Raw genomic sequence first — 23,491 nt, forward strand, 5'->3', positions numbered from 1 at the left:
GTTCTTCCTAACCTCTGAGGACAGGACAAGAAGCGATGGGCTTAAATTGCAGCAAAGGAGGTTTAGGTTGGACATTAGGCAAAACTTCCTAACTGTCAGGGTGGTTAAGCACTGGAATAAATTGCCTAGGGAAGTTGTGGAATCTCCATCATTGGAGATTTTTAAGAGCAGGTTAAACAAACACCTGTCAAGGATGGTCTAGATAATACTTAGTCCTGCCATGAGGCAGGGGACTGTACTAAATGACCTCTCAAGGTCCCTTCCAGTCCTGTGATTCTAAGTGGCCAAATTGGGATTCCCCTGGCAGAGGGGAATTCCTGAGGTCGCTTTAATATATGTTGGGGGTGATCACGGTAGTTCTTGGGGTCATGGGACCTCCAGAGTTTCACACAACTCCCTCCTCTAGGGTTCTGTGGTTGGTGTACCTGAGCCAGGCTTCAGGATTATGGATGTAGTACAAGTCTGTTGTTTAATAGGCTGAATGCAAAATTTTTAAGTCATTCCTTGTGGAAATTTGAATCTCTGAGGGTTTTAAGGAGAAATTTGAAAGAGGATAAATGAGATGGCTCTATGGATATTTAAGGGGAGCTCCTCCCAAGGCATCATGAGAGAAAGCATGAAGGTGCTTTTTTAAGAATTTAACAAGTGGGCAATGGAGGCTGGTAACAAGAGCCAATCAGAGGTGCGAGTCAACATGTTGACAGAGAATGAGTAAGAAGTCAGATGGGGATAGGCTGTAAAGGCCCTCGAAAGTGAAGACAAACAGTTTGTGTTTGATGTGATAGAGAGAGAAGCCAGTGGAGGAATACAAAGAGTGGGGTGACATAGTCAAAGTGACATGCTAGGAAAATGATATTTGCAGCATCCTTCTGAATAGATATGAGCAGGACAAGATTGCATTTGTCAAGGCCAAAGAAAAAGATGTTGCAGTAATCAAGATGTGAGATGATGAGAGCCTGGAGGAGGGTCTTAACTGTATGGATGCATAGGAAAGGCCATATCTTAGAGATGTGCTGCAGAAAGAATCTGAAAGATTGAAATATAACCTGTATGTGATGACCTAGAGAGAGGACCAATTTGAAGATGGCGGCCAGGTCATGGGCCTGAGTGACAGGCAGGATGGTGTTGCTCACAGTGAACAAAAAAGGAGATAGGGCAGAGGGCTTGTGGAAAAAGATTCAGAACTCTGTTTTAGCCACCATGTTGAGCTTGACTTGATGGTTAGACAGACGTGAGATGTCAGAAACACACTTCTTCGAGTGATGGTCCCTATCTGCATAGATACATGTGTGCCCCATGCACCTGAGTTTGTAATTTTTTAGTCAGTAGTGTCCATTGATCCTCACATGCGCCATAACTGTCCTCATGCTCCAAACTGAGTGTGTAAGGGATGGTGTGGACCAACACCTCTCCAGTTCTTTCTTATCACCGCATGGTCTAAGTCAGAGCTCATACAGGTGGTCATATGGCACAAGGCATCTGGGAGTCCAGAATGCATATCAATTTACTAGATCTCAGGGTAGTCCATCAAGTCTGTAATGCATTCTTTCCACTCATCCAATCCCAATGTTCAAATAATGTCAACATAACTATAAGGACAACATAACAACTGTCTTCTATATAAACAAGTAGTGGGGAACGAGATCCCTTCCTTTTTGTATAGCGTCAGTTAACATCTGTAACTGGTGCAACCACCATCACATAACCCTTTCAGCAGCATGTTTACTAGGGGTGCAGAACTCCCTAGTGGACAGTCTCAGCAGATTTTTCCATGGACCACAAATGGGAGATTCACAATTCAGTTCTAAACAAGGTCTTCACCCAATGGGCAATGCTGTCCTGGGACCTTTTTGCCTCACATGTGAACAAGAAACTTCCTCTATACTGCTCCAGAGCAGCCCTAGGCAAGGTCTCAAAGGGAGATACACTCCAGCTACCACAGAAGGTTCACCTGAGGTATGCTTTCCCTCCCATTCCATTAATACTACAGGCCCCATGGAAAATCCATTAAGATAGAGCTCAAGTCATCCTCATTGTGCCTAACTGTCCAAGACAGTTAAGGTTTACAGATCATGGAATCATAGAATATCAGGGTTGGAAGGGACCTCAGGAGGCCATCTAGTCCAACCCTCTGCTCAAAGCAGGACCAGTCCCCAGCTAAATCATCCCAGCCAGGGCTTTGTCAAGCCTGACCTTAAAAACCTCAAAGGAAGGAGATTCCACCACCTCCCTAGGTAACTCATTCCAGTGCTTCACCACCCTTCCAGTGAAAATTTTTTTCCTACTATCCAACTTAAACCTCCCCCACTGCAACTTGAGACCATTACTCCTTGTTCTGTCAAAAGATCTACTGAAGCTCTCAGCTCAGCTGCCCATAAATGTCTGCCCATTTCTGGACCTCCTAACACAACATAAGGGCACTTTCAAGCATGCAATCTGGAACCACTGCAGCCTGGTATTTGGATGGTCACTGGATGGTAAGAGCGCTTGTGTTTCAGAGTGATGCAATCCATCCTTAACCACAGAAGGAAAGACTCTACTAGGATATGTTATTCAGCTAAAAGGAGGTGTTTCTCCTCTTGGGCTCAACAATGCATTATTGCCAGAATCTGCTGGGTTCTCTGCTATCCTGAAATATTTACCCATAAGTCTTTGGATGTCTCATTTAGTTCTCTTCAGGTTCATTTAGCAGCAATCAGCCCTTTTCATCCTCCTGTTGATAATCACACAATCTTCACTCATCCTGTTAAACTAGATTTTTGAAGGGGCTTCTTAGACCGTTTCCACCACTGGTGAAGTTCGCACCCCAGTGGGACCTCAATTTTGTTCTTTCATCTCTCAGCAGACCTCCCTTTGAACCTCAAGCCACATGCTCTGTGGCCCATCTGACTATGAAAGTGGCCTTTCTAGCTGAAAGCATGCGTGGTGGACCCGAGTTTCATAAGAGTCAAAGCATCCATTTACTGGTATTGTTTCCAAAACCACATGCCTCAGTTGAAGAGAGGAGACTGCATTCTCTGGATGTCTGAAGGGCACTGGCCACTTGATCTCTATTTCATCCTTCTGTGAAAGTGGCCTTCGCAGTAGCAATAACATCAGCCAGGAGAGCTGTTGAATTACAAGCATTATTAGCCAAACCACCTTATACTGTCTTTCATAAGGATAAAATCTCTATGAAATCTCACCCTAAGTTTTTACCAAAGGTGGCTCCAGAATTTCAATTAAATCTATCACATTGCTGCTGTTTTCCCTAAGCCATATGCAGAGCATGTAAAGCAGAGCAAAAGCTCCATTCGTTGGATGGACATTCCTGCACAGGCAGGAATGTCTGTGAGGGGAGAGCTCCTGCCTCATACTGGGAATGAGGGGCGATCAACAGGTTATCTCAAGTGCTTATATACAAATGCACAAAGCCTTGGAAACAAGCAGGGAGAACTGGAGGTCCTGGTGATGTCAAGGAACTATGACGTGATCGGAATAACAGAGACTTGGTGGGATAACTCACATGACTGGAGTACTGTCATGGATGGTTATAAACTGTTCAGGAAGGACAGGCAGGGCAGAAAAGGTGGGGGAGTAGCACTGTATGTAAGGGAGCAGTATGACTGCTCAGAGCTCCGGTACGAAACTGCAGAAAAACCTGAGTGTCTCTGGATTAAGTTTAGAAGTGTGTGCAACAAGAGTGATGTAGTGGTGGGAGTCTGCTATAGACCACCGGACCAGGGGGATGAGGTGGATGAGGCTTTCTTCCGGCAGCTCACGGAAGCTACTAGATCGCATGCCCTGATTCTCATGGGTGACTTTAATTTTCCTGATATCTGCTGGGAGAGCAATACAGCGGTGCATAGACAATCCAGGAAGTTTTTGGAAAGCGTAGGGGACAATTTCCTGGCACAAGTGCTAGAGGAGCCAACTAGGGGGGCTCTTTTCTTGACCTGCTGCTCACAAATCGGGTAGAATTAGTGGGGGAAGCAAAAGTGGATGGGAATCTGGGAGGCAGTGACCATGAGTTGGTTGAGTTCAGGATCCTGACGCAGGGAAGAAAGGTAAGCAGCAGGATACGGACCCTGGACTTCAGGAAAGCAGACTTCGACTCCCTCAAGGAACGGATGGCCAGGATCCCCTGGGGGACTAACTTGAAGGGGAAAGGAGTCCAGGAGAGCTGGCTGTATTTCAAGGAATCCCTGTTGAGGTTACAGGGACAAACCATCCCAATGAGTCGAAAGAATAGTAAATATGGCAGGCGACCAGCTTGGCTTAATGGTGAAATCCTAGCGGATCTTAAACATAAAAAAGAAGCTTACAAGAAGTGGAAGGTTGGACATATGACCAGGGAAGAGTATAAAAATATTGCTCGGGCATGTAGGAATGTTATCAGGAGGGCCAAATCGCACCTGGAGCTGCAGCTAGCCAGAGATGTCAAGAGTAACAAGAAGGGTTTCTTCAGGTATGTTGGCAACAAGAAGAAAGCCAAGGAATGTGTGGGCCCCTTACTGAATGAGGGAGGCAACCTAGTGACAGAGGATGTGGAAAAAGCTAATGTACTCAATGCTTTTTTTGCCTCTGTTTTCACTAACAAGGTCAGCTCCCAGACTGCTGCGCTGGGCATCACAAAATGCAGAAGAGATGGCCAGCCCTCTGTGGAGATAGAGGTGGTTAGGGACTATTTAGAAAAGCTGGACGTGCACAAGTCCATGGGGCCGGACGAGTTGCATCCGAGAGTGCTGAAGGAATTGGCGGCTGTGATTGCAGAGCCACTGGCCATTATCTTTGAAAACTCGTGGCGAACCGGGGAAGTCCCGGATGACTGGAAAAAGGCTAATGTAGTGCCAATCTTTAAAAAAGGGAAGAAGGAAGATCCTGGGAACTACAGGCCAGTCAGCCTCACCGCAGTCCCTGGAAAAATCATGGAGCAGGTCCTCAAAGAATCAATCCTGAAGCACTTGCATGAGAGGAAAGTGATCAGGAACAGCCAGCATGGATTCACCAAGGGAAGGTCATGCCTGACTAATCTAATCGCCTTTTATGATGAGATTACTGGTTCTGTGGATGAAGGGAAAGCAGTGGATGTATTGTTTCTTGACTTTAGCAAAGCTTTTGACACGGTCTCCCATAGTATTCTTGTCACCAAGTTAAGGAAGTATGGGCTGGATGAATGCACTATAAGGTGGGTAGAAAGCTGGCTAGATTGTCGGGCTCAACGGGTAGTGATCAATGGCTCCATGTCTAGTTGGCAGCCGGTATCAAGTGGAGTGCCCCAAGGGTCGGTCCTGGGGCCGGTTTTATTCAATATCTTCATAAATGATCTGGAGGATGGTGTGGATTGCACTCTCAGCAAATTTGCGGATGATACTAAACTGGGAGGAGTGGTAGATACGCTGGAGGGGAGGGATAGGATACAGAAGGACCTAGACCAATTGGAAGATTGGGCCAAAAGGAATCTGATGAGGTTCAATAAGGATAAGTGCAGAGTCCTGCACTTAGGACGGAAGAACCCAATGCACAGCTACAGACTAGGGACCGAATGGCTAGGCAGCAGTTCTGCGGAAAAGGACCTAGGGGTGACAGTGGACGAGAAGCTGGATATGAGTCAGCAGTGTGCCCTTGTTGCCAAGAAGGCCAATGGCATTTTGGGATGTATAAGTAGGGGCATAGCAAGCAGATCGAGGGACGTGATCGTTCCCCTCTATTCGACATTGGTGAGGCCTCATCTGGAGTACTGTGTCCAGTTTTGGGCCCCACACTTCAAGAAGGATGTGGATAAATTGGAGAGAGTCCAGCGAAGGGCAACAAAAATGATTAGGGGACTGGAACACATGACTTATGAGGAGAAGCTGAGGGAGCTGGGATTGTTTAGCCTGCAGAAGAGAAGAATGAGGGGGGATTTGATAGCTGCTTTCAGCTACCTGAAAGGGGGTTCCAAAGAGGATGGCTCTAGACTGTTCTCAATGGTAGCAGATGACAGAACGAGGAGTAATGGTCTCAAGTTGCAGTGGGGGAGGTTTAGATTGGATATTAGGAAAAACTTTTTCACTAAGAGGGTGGTGAAACACTGGAATGAGTTACCTAGGGAGGTGGTAGAATCTCCTTCCTTAGAGGTTTTTAAGGTCAGGCTTGACAAAGCCCTGGCTGGGATGATTTAACTGGGAATTGGTCCTGCTTTGAGCAGGGTGTTGGACTAGATGACCTTCTGGGGTCCCTTCCAACCCTGATATTCTATGATTCTATGATTCTATGTAAACAGAGTTCTTTTGTTCTATCTTGACAGAACCGCGCACTTCAGAAAGTCTCCTAAACTGTTTGTAGCATATAGAGAAAAGGACCAAAGATGAAGCTGTTGCAGTGCAAACAGTCTTTAACTGGATTTCCACATGTATCAAACTTTGTTATCAGATGACTGTAAAGACTCTACCTGATAAAATAATGGCTCATTTGATGAGAGCTTGATCCACTGTGATGGCCACTCTCAGGACATTTGTAAGGCAGCAGCCTGGTCCTTCATCCACACATTCACTGAGCAGTACACAATTGAACAGGCTTTCAGACACCATGCAAAATTTAGCAGAATTGTCCTGCAATCACACGACTCCTGGTACCCACTTCCAGCAAGGGTCACTGCTTGTGGGGGGTTGGGGGGAGAGGTCATCAGCAATAAAATATATGTATACAGCTCATCATTAGAAGCAGAAATGGTTACTTGCCTGCACAAAGAAAAGGAGTACTTGTGGCACCTTAGAGACTAACCAATTTATTTGAGCACAAGCTTTCGTGAGCTACAGCTCACTTCATCGGATGCATACTGTGGAAAGTGTAGAAGACACATAAATTGGTTAGTCTCTAAGGTGCCACAAGTACTCCTTTTCTTTTTGCAAATACAGACTAACACGGCTGTTACTCTGAAACTTGCCTGCACAGTAACTGGTGTTATTCCAGATGTGTTGTCTGTATACATATTCTATGACCTAACCCCCATCCCCGCTACTCAGAGTCTTTGGCATCGGGCTCTGTAGGTGGCAAAAGAACTGGTTTTTGGTTGAGGCAGCCCCCCCCACCTTTATGCCCTCAGTTGCTGGTGTGAGGATACACAGTGGATGTGCTCACACCAACAGTGGAATATGTATGCAAACTACACATCTTGAAGAATACCATTTACTATATAAGTAAGTAACTAGGGCTGTCAATCACAGTTAACTCATGCAATTAACTAAAAAAAATTAATCGCACTTATAACAATAGAATACCAATTGAAATTTATTAAATATTTTTTGATATTTTTCTACATTTTCAATATTGATTTCAATTACAACACAGAACACAAAGTGCACAGTGCTCACTTTATATTATTATTTTTTATTACAAATATATGTACTGTAAAAAGGATAAAAGAAATACACCTCTTCCCTGATATAACACGGTCTTACTGCGTTATATGTGAAACCACGTTATAGCGAACTTGCTATGGAGGGCTGGGTAGGGAAAGCTGTGCCTCCCCAAACAGCCTGGCCCCGCCCCCATCCGACCCCCACCTACTTCCCGCCCCCTGACTGACCCCTCAGAAGCCCCAACCCATCCAACCCCCCCCTGCTCCCTGTCCCCTGACCGCCCCCCGAGACCCTCTGCCCCTTATCCAACCCCCCAGCCCTGGCCCAGCCCCCTTAACACGCCACTCAGAGCAGCATGTCAGAGCCATAGGTGCCGACTCCCTGGGTGCTCCGGGGCTGGAGCACCCTCAGAGAAAAATTGGTGGGTGACAGAGCACCCACGGCAGTTCCTCGTCCTGCCCCCCCGTCCCAGCTCACCTCCGCTCCACATCCTCCCCTGAGTGCACCACCACCGCTCCGCTTCTCCCCCCCCTGCCCCCCAAGTCTTGCCGCGAATCAGCTGTTTGGCATGGCAAGCCAAGGAGGGATGGGGGAGAAGCGGAGTGGCGGCGTGCTCAGGGGAGAAGGCAGAGTGGAGGTGAGCTGGGGCAGGGATCGGTTCCTCTGCACCCCCACCACCCCGGTTACTTGCTGCGGCCCCCCCCCACGCCCCCCCCAGCTCACCTCCGCTCCACCTCCTCCCCTGAGCACATGGCCCCTCCACTTCTCCTCCCCTACCTCCCAGGCTTGTGCAAGCCTGGGAGGGAGGGGGGAAGAGGGGAAATGCTTTACCGCATTATATCCGAATTCGAGTTATATCGGATAGCGTTATATCAGGGTAGAGGTGTCGTATTTTTTAGTTCACCTCATACAAGTACTGAAGTGCAATCTCTTTATCATGAAAGTGTAACTTACAAAGGCAGATTTTTTTGGTTATATAACTGCACTCAAAAACAAAACAATGTAAAACTTTAGAGCCTACAAGTCCACTCAGTCCTACTTCTTATTCTGCCAATCGCTAAGACAAATGAGTTTGTTTGCATTGACGGGAGATACTGCTGCCTGCTTCTTATCTACAGTGTCACCTGAAAGTGAGAATAGGCATTCACATAGCACTTTTGTAGCCAGCGTTGCAAGGTATTTATATGCCAGATATGTTAAACATTCGTATGCCCCTTCATTCTTCAGCCACCATTCCAGAGGACATGCTTCCATGCTGATGATGCTCATTAAAAAAAATAAGGCATCAATTACATTTGTGACTGTACTCCTTGGGCGGGGGGGGGGGAATTGTACATCTCCTGCTCTGTTTTACCTGCATTCTGCATATATTTCATGTCATAGGAGTCTCGGGTGATGACTCAGCACATGTTCATTTTAAGAACACTTTCACAGCAGATTTGACAAAACGCAAAGAAGGTACCAATGTGAGATTTCTAAAGATAGCTACAGCACTTGACCCAAGGTTTAAGAATCTAAAGTGCCACCCAAAATCAGAGAGGGACGAGGTGTGGAGCATGCTTTTAGAAGTCTTAAAAGAGCAACACTCTGATGCAGAAACTACAGAACCCGAACCGCCAAAAAAGATCAACCTTCTGCTGGTGGCATCTGATTCAGATGATGAGTCAGTCTGCACTGAACATGAACATGTGTCAGTCTGCACTGTTTTAGATCGTTATCAAGCAGAACCCATCATCAGCATGGAGGCATTTGCTCTGGAATGGTGGTTGAAGCATGAAGGGACATGTGAATCTTTAGCGCATCTGGCACATAAATTGCAATGCCAGCTACAACAGTGTCATGCGAATGCCTGCTCTCACTTTAAGGTGACAAGAAGCAGGCAGCGTTATCACTTGCAAATTATAACCAACCTTGTTTGTCTAAGTGAATTGGCTGACCAAGAAGTAGGACTGAGTGACTTGTAGGCTCTGAAGTTTTATATTGTTTTATTTTTGAATGCAGGTTTTTTTGTACATAATTCTACATTTGTAAGTTCAACTTTCATGATAAAGAGATTACACTAAAGTACTTATACGAGGTGAATTGAAAAATATTTTTTTTGTTTTTTACAGTTCAAATATTTGAAATAAAAAATAAATATAATGTGAGCACTGTACCCTTTGTTATTCTGTGTTGTAATTGAAATTAATATATTTGAAAATGTAGTAAACATCCAAAAATATTTAAAATAAATGGTATTCTATTGTTGTTTAACAGCACGATTAATTTTTTTAATTGCATGATTAATCATGATTAATTTTTTTAATCGCTGGACAGCCCTATAAGTAACCATTTCTTCCCATAACATCTGCATGATGAATTTCTGAACTGGCAACACTTTCAGTGCAACACCTTATTTTCTAAGAGCAAATTTTTAATGTATATCCTCTTTCATTCTGTAGAAAGATGTCCATCAGTATCATAACTTATGTCTGTTGATGGCCAAAGCACAAAACAAAAGCTTTAGCACAGTCGTGATGTGTGTTTGGAAGCTCATATACACAAGCACTCAGAAAATCACCTTTTGTTTCCTTTCATTCACAATGTGTACAAGCAGAATCTCAAAATAGTCTCTGGATAGATAATTAAAAGGTTTATCAGGAAGGCATATACAGCTTCTGTTAAACCAGATATTTTTTCCTATTTCATATTATGCTCTGGTTCCACCAGAAGTTATTGGATTAGAAGCAGGCATTATTGGGTGAAATTCTGTGTTATACATAAAGTCAGACTAGATGAGCACAGTGATCCCTTCTGGTCTTAAAATCATTGAATATCTAGCAGCCATGTTTTGGGCAAAGGTCCTTAGTAAACTCCGAAGAAACTTGCAAAGCCACAACGTAGGTATAACTCCTTGTGTTTCATAAAGCACTGTAAGATAGCTGTTCAGGAGTTTAATGCATTTCTCCCCACCCCAAAAAAGCCTCCATTTCCTAACACCAGAGCATGGATTATGTATCTTTATACTCATCTTTTCTTTCCCTCTGCCTGAGAATCTTACTAATTGCCACGTCCCTGAGTAAAGGGCCAGTATACATGTTAGGATGCAGGATGGGAAAATTGTTACCTTTTAAAATTATTTTCCTTGATTAACATCTTCGCTAGTCTGTCACACAACAAAAAATACATACATAACTGAATGGCATGTTTGATCTGGGTGCATGTTTCAGAATTCATTCAGACCTAAGTGAAGTTCAAGTTAGAATTTTACGGACAATTAACCTTCTTTGAGAAATTATTTATATAGATTTGGGAGTACATGATGAGGGGCACGACCGAGTGAGTAGGTTGCTAGGCAATGAGCTCAGCTACCGAAGGTGCCACTGCAGAGGGGTTAGCACTGAATAAAGGACTAATGGAGATATTAATAACAGAAAGGAAATGATCATATAATACATTTTCCATTCTGCCCACCCAGAGTTGATTATGCCCTAGGTAGGATTCAGTGAGTTTAAACTCAGAACTTTTTGAGTAAAATATCCCTCCCCTAAGCGTAAGATTTTATTGTGCTTGAATAATTCAATACTGAGTTAATTTTTAAACTTCAGACTTGCTATAGATTTGTTACTAGGCCTGGCTCAAACACACTTTTTCCCCCTTTCACAAGCACTGAAATCAACCATGACAAAGTGTCTGTGGCTATAGCCCATGTATTTTGACAGTGGTGTCACAGAACTGTAGTTTATTCAGCAGGAATAACTGTCCAATTTGTGAGTTACCCAGCAATTTCTTTGAAAGTGACAGCAGCACATACAATTAATTGTTCATGGATATATTAAGCTTCAAGTATCAAGGGGTAGCCGTGTTCATCTGTATCCACAAAAACAACAAGGAGTCCAGTGGCCCAAATTAATTGTGTTAAATTTGCAAATGAATTTTAGTTCTGCAGTTTCTCTTTGAAGTCTGTTTCTGAAGTTTTTTTGTTCAAGTATGGCTATGTTTAAATCTGGTATAGAATGTCCAGGAAGATTGAAGTGTTCTCCCACTGGCTTTTGTATGTTACCATTCCTGATGTCCAATTTGTGTCCATCTTTTACATAGAAAATAAAAGAATAACTAAAATAAAAGAACTAAAATTAATTTGCAAATTTAACACCATTAATTTGGGCTTGAATAGGGACTGGGAGTGGCTGGCTCACTACAAAAGCAATTTTGCCTCTCCTGGAATTGACACCTCCTCGTCAATTATTGGGAGTGGACTCTCAGAATCATAGAATATCAGGGTTCCAAGGGACCTCAGGAGGTCATCTAGTCCAACCCCCTGCTCAAAGCAGGACTAATCCCCAACTAAATCATCCCAGCCAGAGCTTTGTCAAGCCTGACCAGAAAAACTTCGAAGGAAGGAGATTCCACCACCTCCCTAGGTAATGCATTCCAGTACTTCACCACCCTCCTAGTGAAAAAGGTTTTCCTAATATCCAACTTAAACCTCCCACACTGCAACTTGAGACCATTACTCCTTGTTCTGTCATCAGCTACCACTGAGAACAGTCTAGATCCATCCTCTTTGGATTCTCCTTTCAGGTAGTTATCAAAGCAGCTATCAAATCCCCCCTCATTCTTCTCTTCCGCAGACTAAACAATCCCAGTTCCCTCAGCCTCTCCTCAGAAGTCATGTGTTCCAGTCCCCTAATCATTTTTGTTGCCCTCCGCTGGACTCTTTCCAATTTTTCCACATCCTTCTTGTAGTGTGGGGCCCAAAACTGGACACAGTACTCCAGATGAGGCCTCACCAATGTCGAATAGAGGGGAACGATCACGTCCCTCGATCTGCTGTCAATGCCCCTACTTATACATTCCAAAATGACATTGGCCTTCTTGGCAACAAGGGCACACTGTTGACTCATATCCAGCTTCTCGTCCACTGTAACCCCTAGGTCCTTTTCTGCAGAACTGCTGCCTAGCCATTCGGTCCCTAGTCTGTAGCTGTGCATTGGGTTCTTCCGTCCTAAGTGCAGGACTCTGCACTTGTCCTTGTTGAACCTCATTAGATTTCTTTTGGCCCAATCCTCCAATTTGTCTAGGTCCCTCTGTATCCTATCCCTACCCTCCAGCGACTGAGGTGAGGCTGACTGGCCTGTAGTTTCCAGGATCCTCCTTCTTCCCTTTTTTAAAGATGGGCACTACATTAGCCTTTTTCCAGTCGTCTGGGACCTCCCCCGATTGCCATGAGTTTTCAAAGATAATGGCCAATGGCTCTGCAATCACATCCGCCAACTCCTTTAGCACTCTCACATGCAGCGCATCCTGCCCCACGGACCTGTGCTCGTCCAGCTTTTCTAAATAGTCCTGAACCACTTCTTTCTCCACAGAGGGCTGGTCACCTCCTCCCCATGCTGTGCTACCCAGTGCAGTAGCCTGGGAGCTGACCTTGTTCGTGAAGACAGAGGCAAAAAAAGCATTGAGTACATTAGCTTTTTCCACATCCTCTGTCACTAGGTTGCCTCCCTCATTCAGTAAGGGGCCCACACTTTCCTTGGCTTTCTTCTTGTTGCTAACATACCTGAAGAAACCCTTCTTGTTACTCTTAACATCTCTTGCTAGCTGCAATTCCAGGTGTGTTTTGGCCTTCCTGATTTCACTCCTGCATGCCCGAGCAATATTTTTATACTCTTCCCTGGTCATTTGTTCAATCTTCCACTTCTTGTGAGCTTCTTTTTTGTATTTAAGATCAGCAAGGATTTCACTGTTAAGCCAAGCTGGTCGCCTGCCATATTTACTATTCTTTCTACACATCGGGATGGTTTGTCCCTGTAACCTCAATAAGGATTCTTTAAAATACAGCCAGCTCTGCTGGACTCTGCTGCTCTCCTTTCTTCCCTGTGTCAGGATCCTGAACTCGACCATCTCATGGTCACTGCCTCCCAGGTTCCCATCCACTTTTGCTTCCCCTAACTCTTTCCGGTTTGTGAACAGCAGGTCAAGAAGAGCTCTGCCCCTAGTTGGTTCCTCCAGCACTTGCACCAGGAAATTGTCCCCTATGCTTTCCAAAAACTTCCTGGATTGCCTGTGCACCCCTGTATTGCTCTCCCAGCAGATATCAGGGTGATTGAAGTCTCCTATGAGAACCAGGGCCAGCAATCTAGTAACTTCCGAGAGTTGCTGGAAGAAAGCCTCGTCCACCTCCTCCCCCTAGTCTGGTGGTCTATAGCAGACTCCCACCACGACATCACCCTTGTTGCTCACATTTCTAAACTTAATCCAGAGACTCTCAGGTTTTTCTGCAGTTTCATACTGGAGCTCTGAGCAGTCATACTGCTCCCTTACATACAGTGCAACTCCCCTCCTTTTCTGCCCTGCCTGTCCTTCCTGAACAGTTTATATCCATCCATGACAGTACTCCAGTCATGTGAGTTATCCCACCAAGTCTCTGTTATTCCAATCACATCATAATTCCTTGACTGTGCCAGGACTTCCAGTTCTCCCTGCTTGTTTCCCAGGCTTCTTGCATTTGTGTCTAGACACTTGAGCTAACTCGCTGATCGTCCCTCTTTCTCACTATGAGGCAGGAGCCCTGCCCTCTTGCACGCTTCTGCTCGTGCTTCTTCCCGGTGTCCCACTTCCCCACTTACCTCAGGGCTTTGGTCTCCTTCCCCCAGTGAACCTAGTGTCAAAGTTTGACTCAGACTCACAATTTATCAGACCACTCTGTTTTATTAGCAAAGCTGCTCTGCTAATACATTTAGAAGTGAGCCCCCTGAGTGGGGCTTGTGTCTTTTAATTTATACAGTTTTTTGGAGAACAACTTACAGAGAAGTTACAGACAAAAGAAGAAAAAGATTTTAGTCACCACCCTTCGAGATCCCTGAGACCAGTCATGTATCTTCAATTACCTGCCACCCTTAACAATCTCCTTTAACAGCTTCCAGTTAACTTAACTAACTGCCCTTCACACCTTCCATTCTGATGCCTGCTTCTTAGTGCTGGCTCTATCTTAATTGCTTCTCCATTCAAAAGCTAACTGTCCCTACGTGTGCTCCCTCAGATACTTTGTAACATGTTTTGGCATGCCCTCTCATATACAATGTATCCAGCATGTCCCCTTATACAACGTTATACTTATACAATGTTATACTTCCACACTAGTTTAAAGCCCTCCTCACTAGGTTAGCCAGCCTGCTTGCAAAGATGCTCTTCCCTCTCTTCGTTAGGTGGAGCCCGTCTCTGCCTAGAACTCCTCCTTCTTGGAACACCGTCCCATGGTCAAAGAATCCAAAGCCTTCTCTCTGACACCACCTGCGTAGCCATTCGTTGACTTCCATGATTCGACGGTCTCTACCCAGGCCTTTTCCTTCCATGGGGAGGATGGACGAGAAGACCACTTGCACCTCAAACTCCTTTATCCTTCTTCCCAGAGCCACGTAGTCTGCAGTGATCCGCTCAAGGTCATTCTTGGCAGTATCATTGGTGCCCACGTGGAGAAGCAGGAAGGGGTAGCGATCCGAGGGCTTGATGAGTCTCGGCAGTCTCTCCGTCACATCGTTTATCCTAGCTCCTGGCAAGCAGTAGACTTCTTGGTTTTCCCGGTTGGGGCAGCAGATAGATGAGTCAGTCCCCCTGAGGAGAGAGACCACCCGACCACCACTACCCGCCTCCTCCTCTTGGGAGCGGTGGTCGTGGAACCCCCAACCCTAGGACAATGCATCTCATGCCTTTCAATTGGCGAGGTCTCCTTCTGTTCCCTTCCCTCAGATGTATCACCTAGTCCACTCTCTGCATTAGTACCTGTGGAGAGAACATGAAAACGGTTACTTACCTGTATCTGCATTGCTGGTGCATGGACGCTCCCCTTTCTTCTTCTGGAGGTCACATACTGCCAAATTTCTTCACCGTCCTCCTGTCCCCACAGTGCGGCCTGCTCTGAATCTTCAGAACTTTGTGTCTGTAGAAGCATATCCTGACCTCTGTCCAGGAAATCTTCAGTTTCTCTTATGCAACGCAGGGTCGATACTTGTTGCTCCAGACCTTGAACCTTCTCTTCCAATATGGAGACCAGCTTGCAACTTTGTACAGACAAAGTCGCTTCTGTTCTGTGGAAGAAAGACAAACATGGCACATCCAGTGCAGGTCACAACAGCTGAACACCCCCCATCCATATTACCTTCCTTCTACGAGCTTCCTCAGGAGTTGTAGTGACTACTCAGTGAAGCCGGCAAGATGTAAGCCTCAGTGGGCTCTCCCCAGGCAAACTCCCTCTGTTAGCCTCTCTGCTGTTCGCCGCTCAGCTGGTTCGCAGCTGACTAGCTTTTTATAACAGTCAGGCCCACTCAAGGCTCACCTGGAACAAAGCACTCCCAATTCACACTTTTCAAACCACCAGTCAAGCACACGGTCAAACTGTCCCCACAACAGACACTCAGATACTCACCAACACAGCCTCCCTAATGCAGCCCTTAGCGTACCTCCTCTCAGACAGCTCCCAGGCAAACTCCCTCTGTTAGCCGCTCTGCTGTTCACTGGACTCCATCCACCCTGACTGAATTGGCCCTGTCAGCACTAGTTCTCCACTTGTAAGGTAACTCCCTTCTCTTCATGTGTCAGTATATTTATGCCTGCATCTGTAATCTTCACTCCATGCATCTGAAGACGTGAGGCTTTTACCCATGAAAGCTTATGCCCAAATAAATCTGTTAGTCTTTAAGGTGCCATCAGACTCCTTGTTATATTAAGCCTCAGTTATAATATTTTCATTTGGCCCACAGACAGATATTTCTTGAATCCCATAGGCATGTCCAAGAAGCTATTCCTAGTTCCTCTGGCCCAAAGCTGTAACTTTAAGCAGTCAGTACACATTGACTCGAGACCAAGGTTCTGATTTGAGTAGCCATCAGGATCAGTAACTGCAGGAAAGAAAAAGATATGCATAAGTGAATCTCCACCAATGTATTGTATGTTTGTCAGTTTTCAATACCCAAGGTAAAAATTCAAAGCTGTATTCATTGGCATGATATATATGGCACTAGGATCTGATGATTCATGACTCACTTGAAAATTCAAATGTATTTCTTTATTTCGATTTATTTTCTTACTTTTTATAAATGTGCCTCTTAAAAATCTGTATGCTCGTTTAAAAAAAAAAAAGAATCAGCAACACCATAATATGTCCCGTAGCTAATGGATAATAGAAAACATGGCTTTGTTTGCATATTAACAAATGTAAACAAAAAGTCCCATACCCAATCCAAGAATTCCCAAGATACACTCAACCGTTCCTTTCAGAAAAGTGCAAGGTGAACAGATAGGCGCCCTGCACTTTGCCATGAAAGTCAGCAGATCTGGAAATGACAAAGGCGTGAATAAATGTACTGAGATCCATGTCCAAAAAAAAAGTCTCATTCTTCTCAGTGAGTCTACATGAAAAAAGCACTCTTGCCCATCCTTGCTATCTGATCATCCAGAAACAAACACTGATCCAATGGAACCCCCATATCTTCATGTCAACTATGAAAAAAATAGTCATATCCTCTAAACTAAGGGACAGATGTCTTCCTTGCATTTTTCTGTGACTGAATGCTATATGCATCTCAGCAAACAATTTGATTATGTGCTTAACTACTTTGCTAAATACAATAGTAAGCACACTTTGAAGTCTTCTGTTGAATTAGGACAATAATTCTGCCCAGTTTACTGTTTCTGGTTCCCATAGTATGATGATTTTCTGTCTTGACTGTAACCAGTCAGAGATATAGGAAGAATGGGGCACCCTGGGCCCATAATACAGATAATAAAGGGTAGTGAGAGTTGGCAAGAGAATCCCGTTATTGGACACAACCCTGTCAGGTGCTGAGCACTCTCCAGCAAAACACTTAAAGCACGTGCCAAAGTTAAACTTAAGTGTAATGCAGGATTGGTCTAGAGTGCTCAGTATTCTCCAGGATTGAGCCCACTAAGTCTTAGGAAGCAGATGTGTATGGGTCCTTCCCATATTTTGATCAAGTTTTGAAAATAACGTTTTCATTACCATTCTGTTTCTAAAGAGACATGACTGTTTTTTAAATGTCTCGTGCCTTTTTTTTTCCCTAATGTACCATAATGAAACGTGGTTGAACATATGCAAATTATGTACAGTGAATTTGGAATTTTGTGACCCAAAAAAAAAATTAGGCCCAAATCCTGCAGAGACCTTCGCATGTACATAACTGTATGTACCTGAGTAGCCCATTGACTTCAGTGTGACTATTCATGTGTATGAAGTTATGTCTGTGTTTAAATCGTTGTAGGATCAGGGCCTAGTTTTGTACTTTCAGTTCTCATGTAAGTAAAGAATATTTTCTTCTATCTCTGTGTGTTTGCTTTAACACTGTCTAAATTCTGTTACATCACTGATTTGTGCTGTGAGATAGTTCTGCAGTAAAACATGTAGGCTTTCTCTGGTTTAAAAAACAATGCATAATTTGAAGTGTGTTTAATATCCATGGGATTTGGGCACATAACTCTGTTAGGCTCCTTTGAAAATCCAGCCATATCCTATAACAAAAACTAGGAAGGCAGAGAGTAATAAGTGAACAGAAGAATATCATTGGGACCATCTTTTTGTTCTGTGTTTGTTCAGCACCTATCACAATGGAGTCCTGGTCCATGACTATGGTCCTAGCCACTACAAAAACAATGAGGCGTCCTTGTGGCACCTCAGAGACTAACAAATTTATTGAACCAATACAGGTTTCAGAGAAACATGCTTATGCTCAAATAAATTGGTTAGTCTCTAAGGTGCCACAAGTACTCCTTTTCTTTTAGCCAATACAGTAATACAAATAATAAATAATTATTTTTATTATTCTCCTTGCATAGAGTGGAGAGTGTTAATTTAATTTTGCATTTTAGTAATGAAGTATTTCAGTTATCAGTTACATGTACAAAATACCTTAATCTGGTTTCTTTTTCTAAAGCTGAAGGAAATCTTGGACCCTGCACTAGAGCCTGTTCTTTTGAAGCAGACCTTTGTTACTGGTGGAAGAATGCTTATTCGCCTTGGAGATTCTGACATTGATTATGACAGAAACTTTAGGTTCTACATGACAACTAAACTACCAAATCCACACTACCTTCCAGAGGTATGATGCAGCATTCTAAATTCATGTCATACAAACCATAATCAATATTACTAGAAGGACATTATCAAATTATGTTGGCCCACATTATTACAGACCTTCCCAAGTCTCAGCTGGTATCTTTTATAATTAAAGTTTTAAAACAGGTGAAAATAAATAAACCCATGTCCTTTCATTCCATGGGTGAATGTAGCACAGTAGAGTCCAACATGTCCATGCTACTGTATGTGAAAAGATTCATGGACTTATCGACTGTTCTGACAAAGAGAGGTTCGCTCCTGCTGCACAGTATCACCAGGACTGAGTCATGTCTCAGGGCTCAACCATTTTGTTGTGTCCCATATTGGAGGTTCAGAATACAGGGCCACTGAGACTGGTCCTGTGTGTTGTTGGAGTCCTGTATGTTGGGTCTTCCAGAAGATCCTGCCACCTGGAGGGGAGAGCTCTATCACATGGCTACTCAAATATTAACATGACAGCATGACTTCCAGTGAAGACCCTCATTCATTAATGGACAAGCTGTATGGCCTATTTGAAGGACCTTTGGAGGGTACCCCTAATGGGCTTACTTAGGAGATCCTGCTGTCTGAAAGGGGATTGTTTCATTAGTGGTTCCTCTGAAAATCCGCCACTAGTGAGATCCTCCACAGTCAGCTCCCTCGCAAAAACCCCACTGCAAAAAGGGTAGCACAGCTAGTAGGATTTCCTAGAAAATTTACAGATGTCTATCACTTTCTAGACAGCTCTGGGGTCTAGCCAGATGATGGATGGTGTAGGACTGGGTAACTGTGATGTAATTGCTTTGATTAAGGAGGTATTGCAGGCAACTGATACACACTTTATTTCAGAACCCTATTACTTTATTCTGAGGTTCATATGGTCCTATATTTTGTATTTATATGCCGTATCATCCAGTTTCCACACATAATATTGTCTGTTACTTTATTCTGAAAGCATTTTGAAAATCAAGCAGTCTGCTGAAGTGCCTAACGGTAGACACCCAGGTTTGAAAAGATGCACTGTCAGCTACATGGGCCGGGGTATAAGGTGACCTCCATTCGGATCCTGGTTCTGATGTTGACTTGGAGTGTGACAGTAGCCAAGTCGCCTAAGCCCTGTGTGTCTCAGTTCATTTTACAGTCACAGCAAATTAAAGATGCCCCAATAGGCCTCATGGTCTAAAGGACTAAGAACTGGGGTGGAAGCCAGGAATTTAGGAGTTCATGCTATTCCAAAGTGTAGGCAACTGGTCATAATCCTTCTTTGTTCTTATGTAACACTTTATAGGCAGGTTTTATTTATGTTCACAGCCCCCCAGGAGAAAGACAACTAAATTCCTTTTCTTACTGCTCCAGCTTTTAAGTAATTGTTGCAGGCTGACTTTCAGAATTGCTGAGCACCACAACGCCAATTGAAGTCAATCGGAAATGTTGGTGCTCAGCACTTCTACAAATCCAGCCCTGCATGTTTAGACCAGCTTGTGTAATTAGGCACTTAACTCTTGTATGTATTTAAACAGCTGCACGCACATGCCTGCCGCATCCTTCTTTAAGATCACGGCTTAAAAGTGATCACTGTTTCTTACTGTGCATGCACCAGGCTACTTTTCAAATATTCAAGACTTTTGTACTTTGTAGCCATATTTTCTCAAACTTGCTGTCCCTTATACTAGTCATTGCAGACTGGTTTCATGTAAAATTCAAAGTTTATAGTTAGGGCCTGTCACGGGGTGCACAGTCGGCCCCTCTTCTGAAGGCCCAGTTGCCTTCCCAAATAAGTCCAGGGAGACTTCAGCTTTGTGCAACACCTGTGTCCTTTATTCTTTAAGCATTTTCCCACCACCAGTGTCCAACTATATACAGTCCTTACAGGTTTCTTGTCTACCGCAGGCTGGGTTAGTAAGCAGCTAGAGGGCTTCCACTTCCCTCTCTGACTGACCTCTCTCTCTGGCTGCCCACGGCTTCTGGTTCCTTCCCAACCTTTATAGCTCCTAGCCTATCCCGTTGGCAGGTGTTGCCAGTCGCCAGGCAGGCATAAGGCTTTTCATCCAGCCCCAATCAATCCTCCTTGATTGGGGCTGGCGTGGCAGGGGCTGATTAGGTGTGTTTGCAGCAGCACCCTGCCACAAGGCCCTACTAAATTCACGGTCCATTTTGATCAATTTCACAGTCATAGGATTTAAAAAATCATAAATTTAATGATTTCAGCTTTTTAAATCTGAAATTTCATGGTGTTGTAATTGTAGGGGTCCTAATCTAGAAAGGCGTCGTCGGGGATCACAAGGTTATTGTGCAGTGGGGCGGGCGGGGGTGTTGGTACTGCTAACCTTACTTCTGCACTGCTACTGGCAGTGGCACCTTCAGAGCTGGGTGGCCAGAGAGCAGTGGCTGCTGCTGGCCGGGAGCCCAGCTCGGAAGGCAGAGCCGCTGCCAGCAGCAGCGCAGAAGTCAGGATGTCATGGTATGGTATTGCCACCCTTACTTCTGCGCTGCTGCATGCAGAGCTGGGCCCTCAGTCAGCAGCTGCCACTCTCCAGCCACCCAGCTCTGAAGACAGTGCAGAAGTAAGGGTGGTAATATTACGACCCCCCCTAAAATAACCTTGTAACTCCCCTACAACTCCCTTTTGGGTCAGGAGCCCCAATTTGAGAAACGCTGGTCTCCCCTGTGAAATCTGTATAGTATAGGGTAAAAACGCACAAAAGACCACATTTCATGGGGAGAGACCAGATTTCACGGTCCGTGATGTATTTTTCATGGCTGTGAATTTGATAGGGCCCTATTTATAGTTTCAGCCTTTTGTGAATTATGCCACTGGAAATAATTATAAGAACAGTTATTGTGCAAAGTGAAAAACGTACTTTTATTTCATCCTCTCATCCCTCCAAAAGTTTGATCAAACCTCCCAAAAATCGCTTTTGGACATAAACCAACAATGTGAAATTTCAGCCCAAATGGAAATTTTTGAGTAAGTTGTGAACAGCTATAAATTAAAGTTTAGATTGGAAAAGCCTTCTCAGCCATAACTCTACCTTCACTGTGGGTGCCATTATTATTCTTAACTAAACCCCTGATTTTATTTTCTTAACCTACATAGAAATAATTTTTGTCATTTGTTATGTTTATTCTACAGGTGTGTATTAAAGTTACTATAATCAATTTCACTGTAACCAGATCTGGCCTGGAGGATCAGTTGCTAAGGTTTATAACTTTTATTTCCATTATTTATTTCACAGTAGTTGCTTTTAAATGTTTAAGGTGACAGCAGGATAAAATGAAAGAGGGAAAACAATAAAGAAAATGTTTTTCCACATAGTTATATAAAGTATCAAGTCACAATCACCAATAACTTAAGGACAACCTATTTCTTGCCTTAGTATGCATGTTTTCTAAAATGTCTTATGCTGGGATAGGTATATCTAATTTTTGAAGTATTGTAATAGGAATCAGCTATTTGTAACTCGGGATACATAATTACTTATATTTTTCTAATACTCTGTCTAATAGGCTAGATTTAAAAATCATGACCCACTACTTGACTTTAGGGGGAGCTGAATCAAGCCCATATAATGAGCATGGAACATGCTGATGTGACATATTTGATATTGTTTATATTAATACCAAATGAAAATATCCTAAATATACTCTTGGTTACAAGACAAGATCAGACCTACATTGATTTTCGAGTGAGAAATATACCCAGAACATGGGGTGGTTCTTTGAGTGGGTGAAGACATGTATTGTATTCATGCCCAGTGCACTGAAGCCAGAGAACTTTGCTTAGCAGTACCCACTGGAGCAGCGCTCATGCCCTCTGTCCCTTGTAGCCCCTTCCCAAGCTATATAAGGGCGATGCTGCCCTGACCCCCCTCAGTTCCTTCTCACCCCCTGTGGCTTGAGTCAGAGTGGTGTCTCACTTCATGTTCTTCATCACAGTGTTCCTCTAGTTTTTTTCTGTAAATACTTAGTTAAGTTTAGTAGTACCTTAGAATTTAGTTTAGCTTAGTGTAGTTAGTAGAGTTTTTTAACCCAGGGTGCTCCCTTCTCCAAGTTTTAAACATTGTCCCTCATGTGGCATTGCTATCCCTAGTAGTGACCCCCGCACACCCAGTGTGGGTTGTTCCTTGTGCAAAGGCACATTAAGGAAGGGCACTCCATCGGTAAGGCATTTAAGAGAACGCAGGTGGCAAGGGACTTGTGTTTGAAGCAGCACATAGTGAGGCCTGCTGCGGAGCCGCAGACTGCTGCATACCATCAGGCCCCCCCGAGAGCTCCTGAGCTGTTACAGATGGGGCTGCACCTATGGACTTGGATTCTTTGCCCAGGAGGAAGAGGGACCATTCTTTTCCTCTGGGGACCAGAAGAAGGAGAACCAAAAAAAACAGACCTGGTCCACTCCAGAGTTCGGAGAAATTTCTCCTCCCTATCTAGGAGTAGGAGTACTTGTGGCACCTTAGAGACTAACCAATTTATTTGAGCATGAGCTTTCGTGAGCTACAACTCACTTCATCGGATGCATGCCGTGGAAACTGCAGCAGGCTTTATTTATACACAGAGAATATGAAAAAATACCTCCTCCCACCCCACTGTCCTGCTGGTAATAGCTTATCTAAAGTGATCATCAGGTGGGCCATTTCCAGCACAAATCCTATCTAGGAATGCAGACCAGCAGCGTTAGTCTTCCGGTACGTGGGATAGAGCTGGGCTGTCAACCTTCTGTCCAGTACCAATGCCTGATTAATTAGACTCCACACTGTCAACTCTGGTTGTTAGGGGGCTTATTCCTTCACCCACTTACTTCCCTGGTCCTTCTCGCATGAACAGAGAGCAACAATACCCGAAGTCCAAAGGTGCAAACAATTCGATGTTTATTGGGGTGAACTTCCAGCAAGCATGATTCCAGTTTCCTTCCTTAGTATCCTCCTTCCCAGCTCTGACACCACAGAGCCTTACACCTGTGTCCCTGTTCCCATTCCTACCCTTAGCCAAACATGATTCCAACTTCCTTACTCCCATTCCCTGTTCCCATTTCCCCCTTTAGCAAAACATGATTCCAATTTTCTTACCCCCATTCCCTGCT

At 44.2% G+C, this 23,491-nt stretch overlaps 1 protein-coding gene across 8 annotated transcripts in view; it reads left to right on the forward strand.

The window, feature by feature from the left end:
- The window catches only part of DNAH6 (dynein axonemal heavy chain 6), a 192,300-nt gene that overhangs the window by 113,478 nt on the left and 55,331 nt on the right, over window positions 1-23,491 (forward strand). For all 8 annotated transcript variants that reach the window (XM_073345870.2, XM_073345872.2, XM_073345871.2 and 5 more), the window contains 2 exons: window positions 18,251-18,415; window positions 21,545-21,612. In XM_073345870.2, the coding sequence (XP_073201971.1) occupies window positions 18,251-18,415; window positions 21,545-21,612 (233 nt within the window). The remainder of the gene's footprint in view (window positions 1-18,250; window positions 18,416-21,544; window positions 21,613-23,491) is intronic.

The sequence above is a fragment of the Lepidochelys kempii genome, chromosome 5, assembly GCF_965140285.1.
Source record: "Lepidochelys kempii isolate rLepKem1 chromosome 5, rLepKem1.hap1, whole genome shotgun sequence".
Lineage (NCBI taxonomy): Eukaryota > Metazoa > Chordata > Testudines > Cheloniidae > Lepidochelys > Lepidochelys kempii.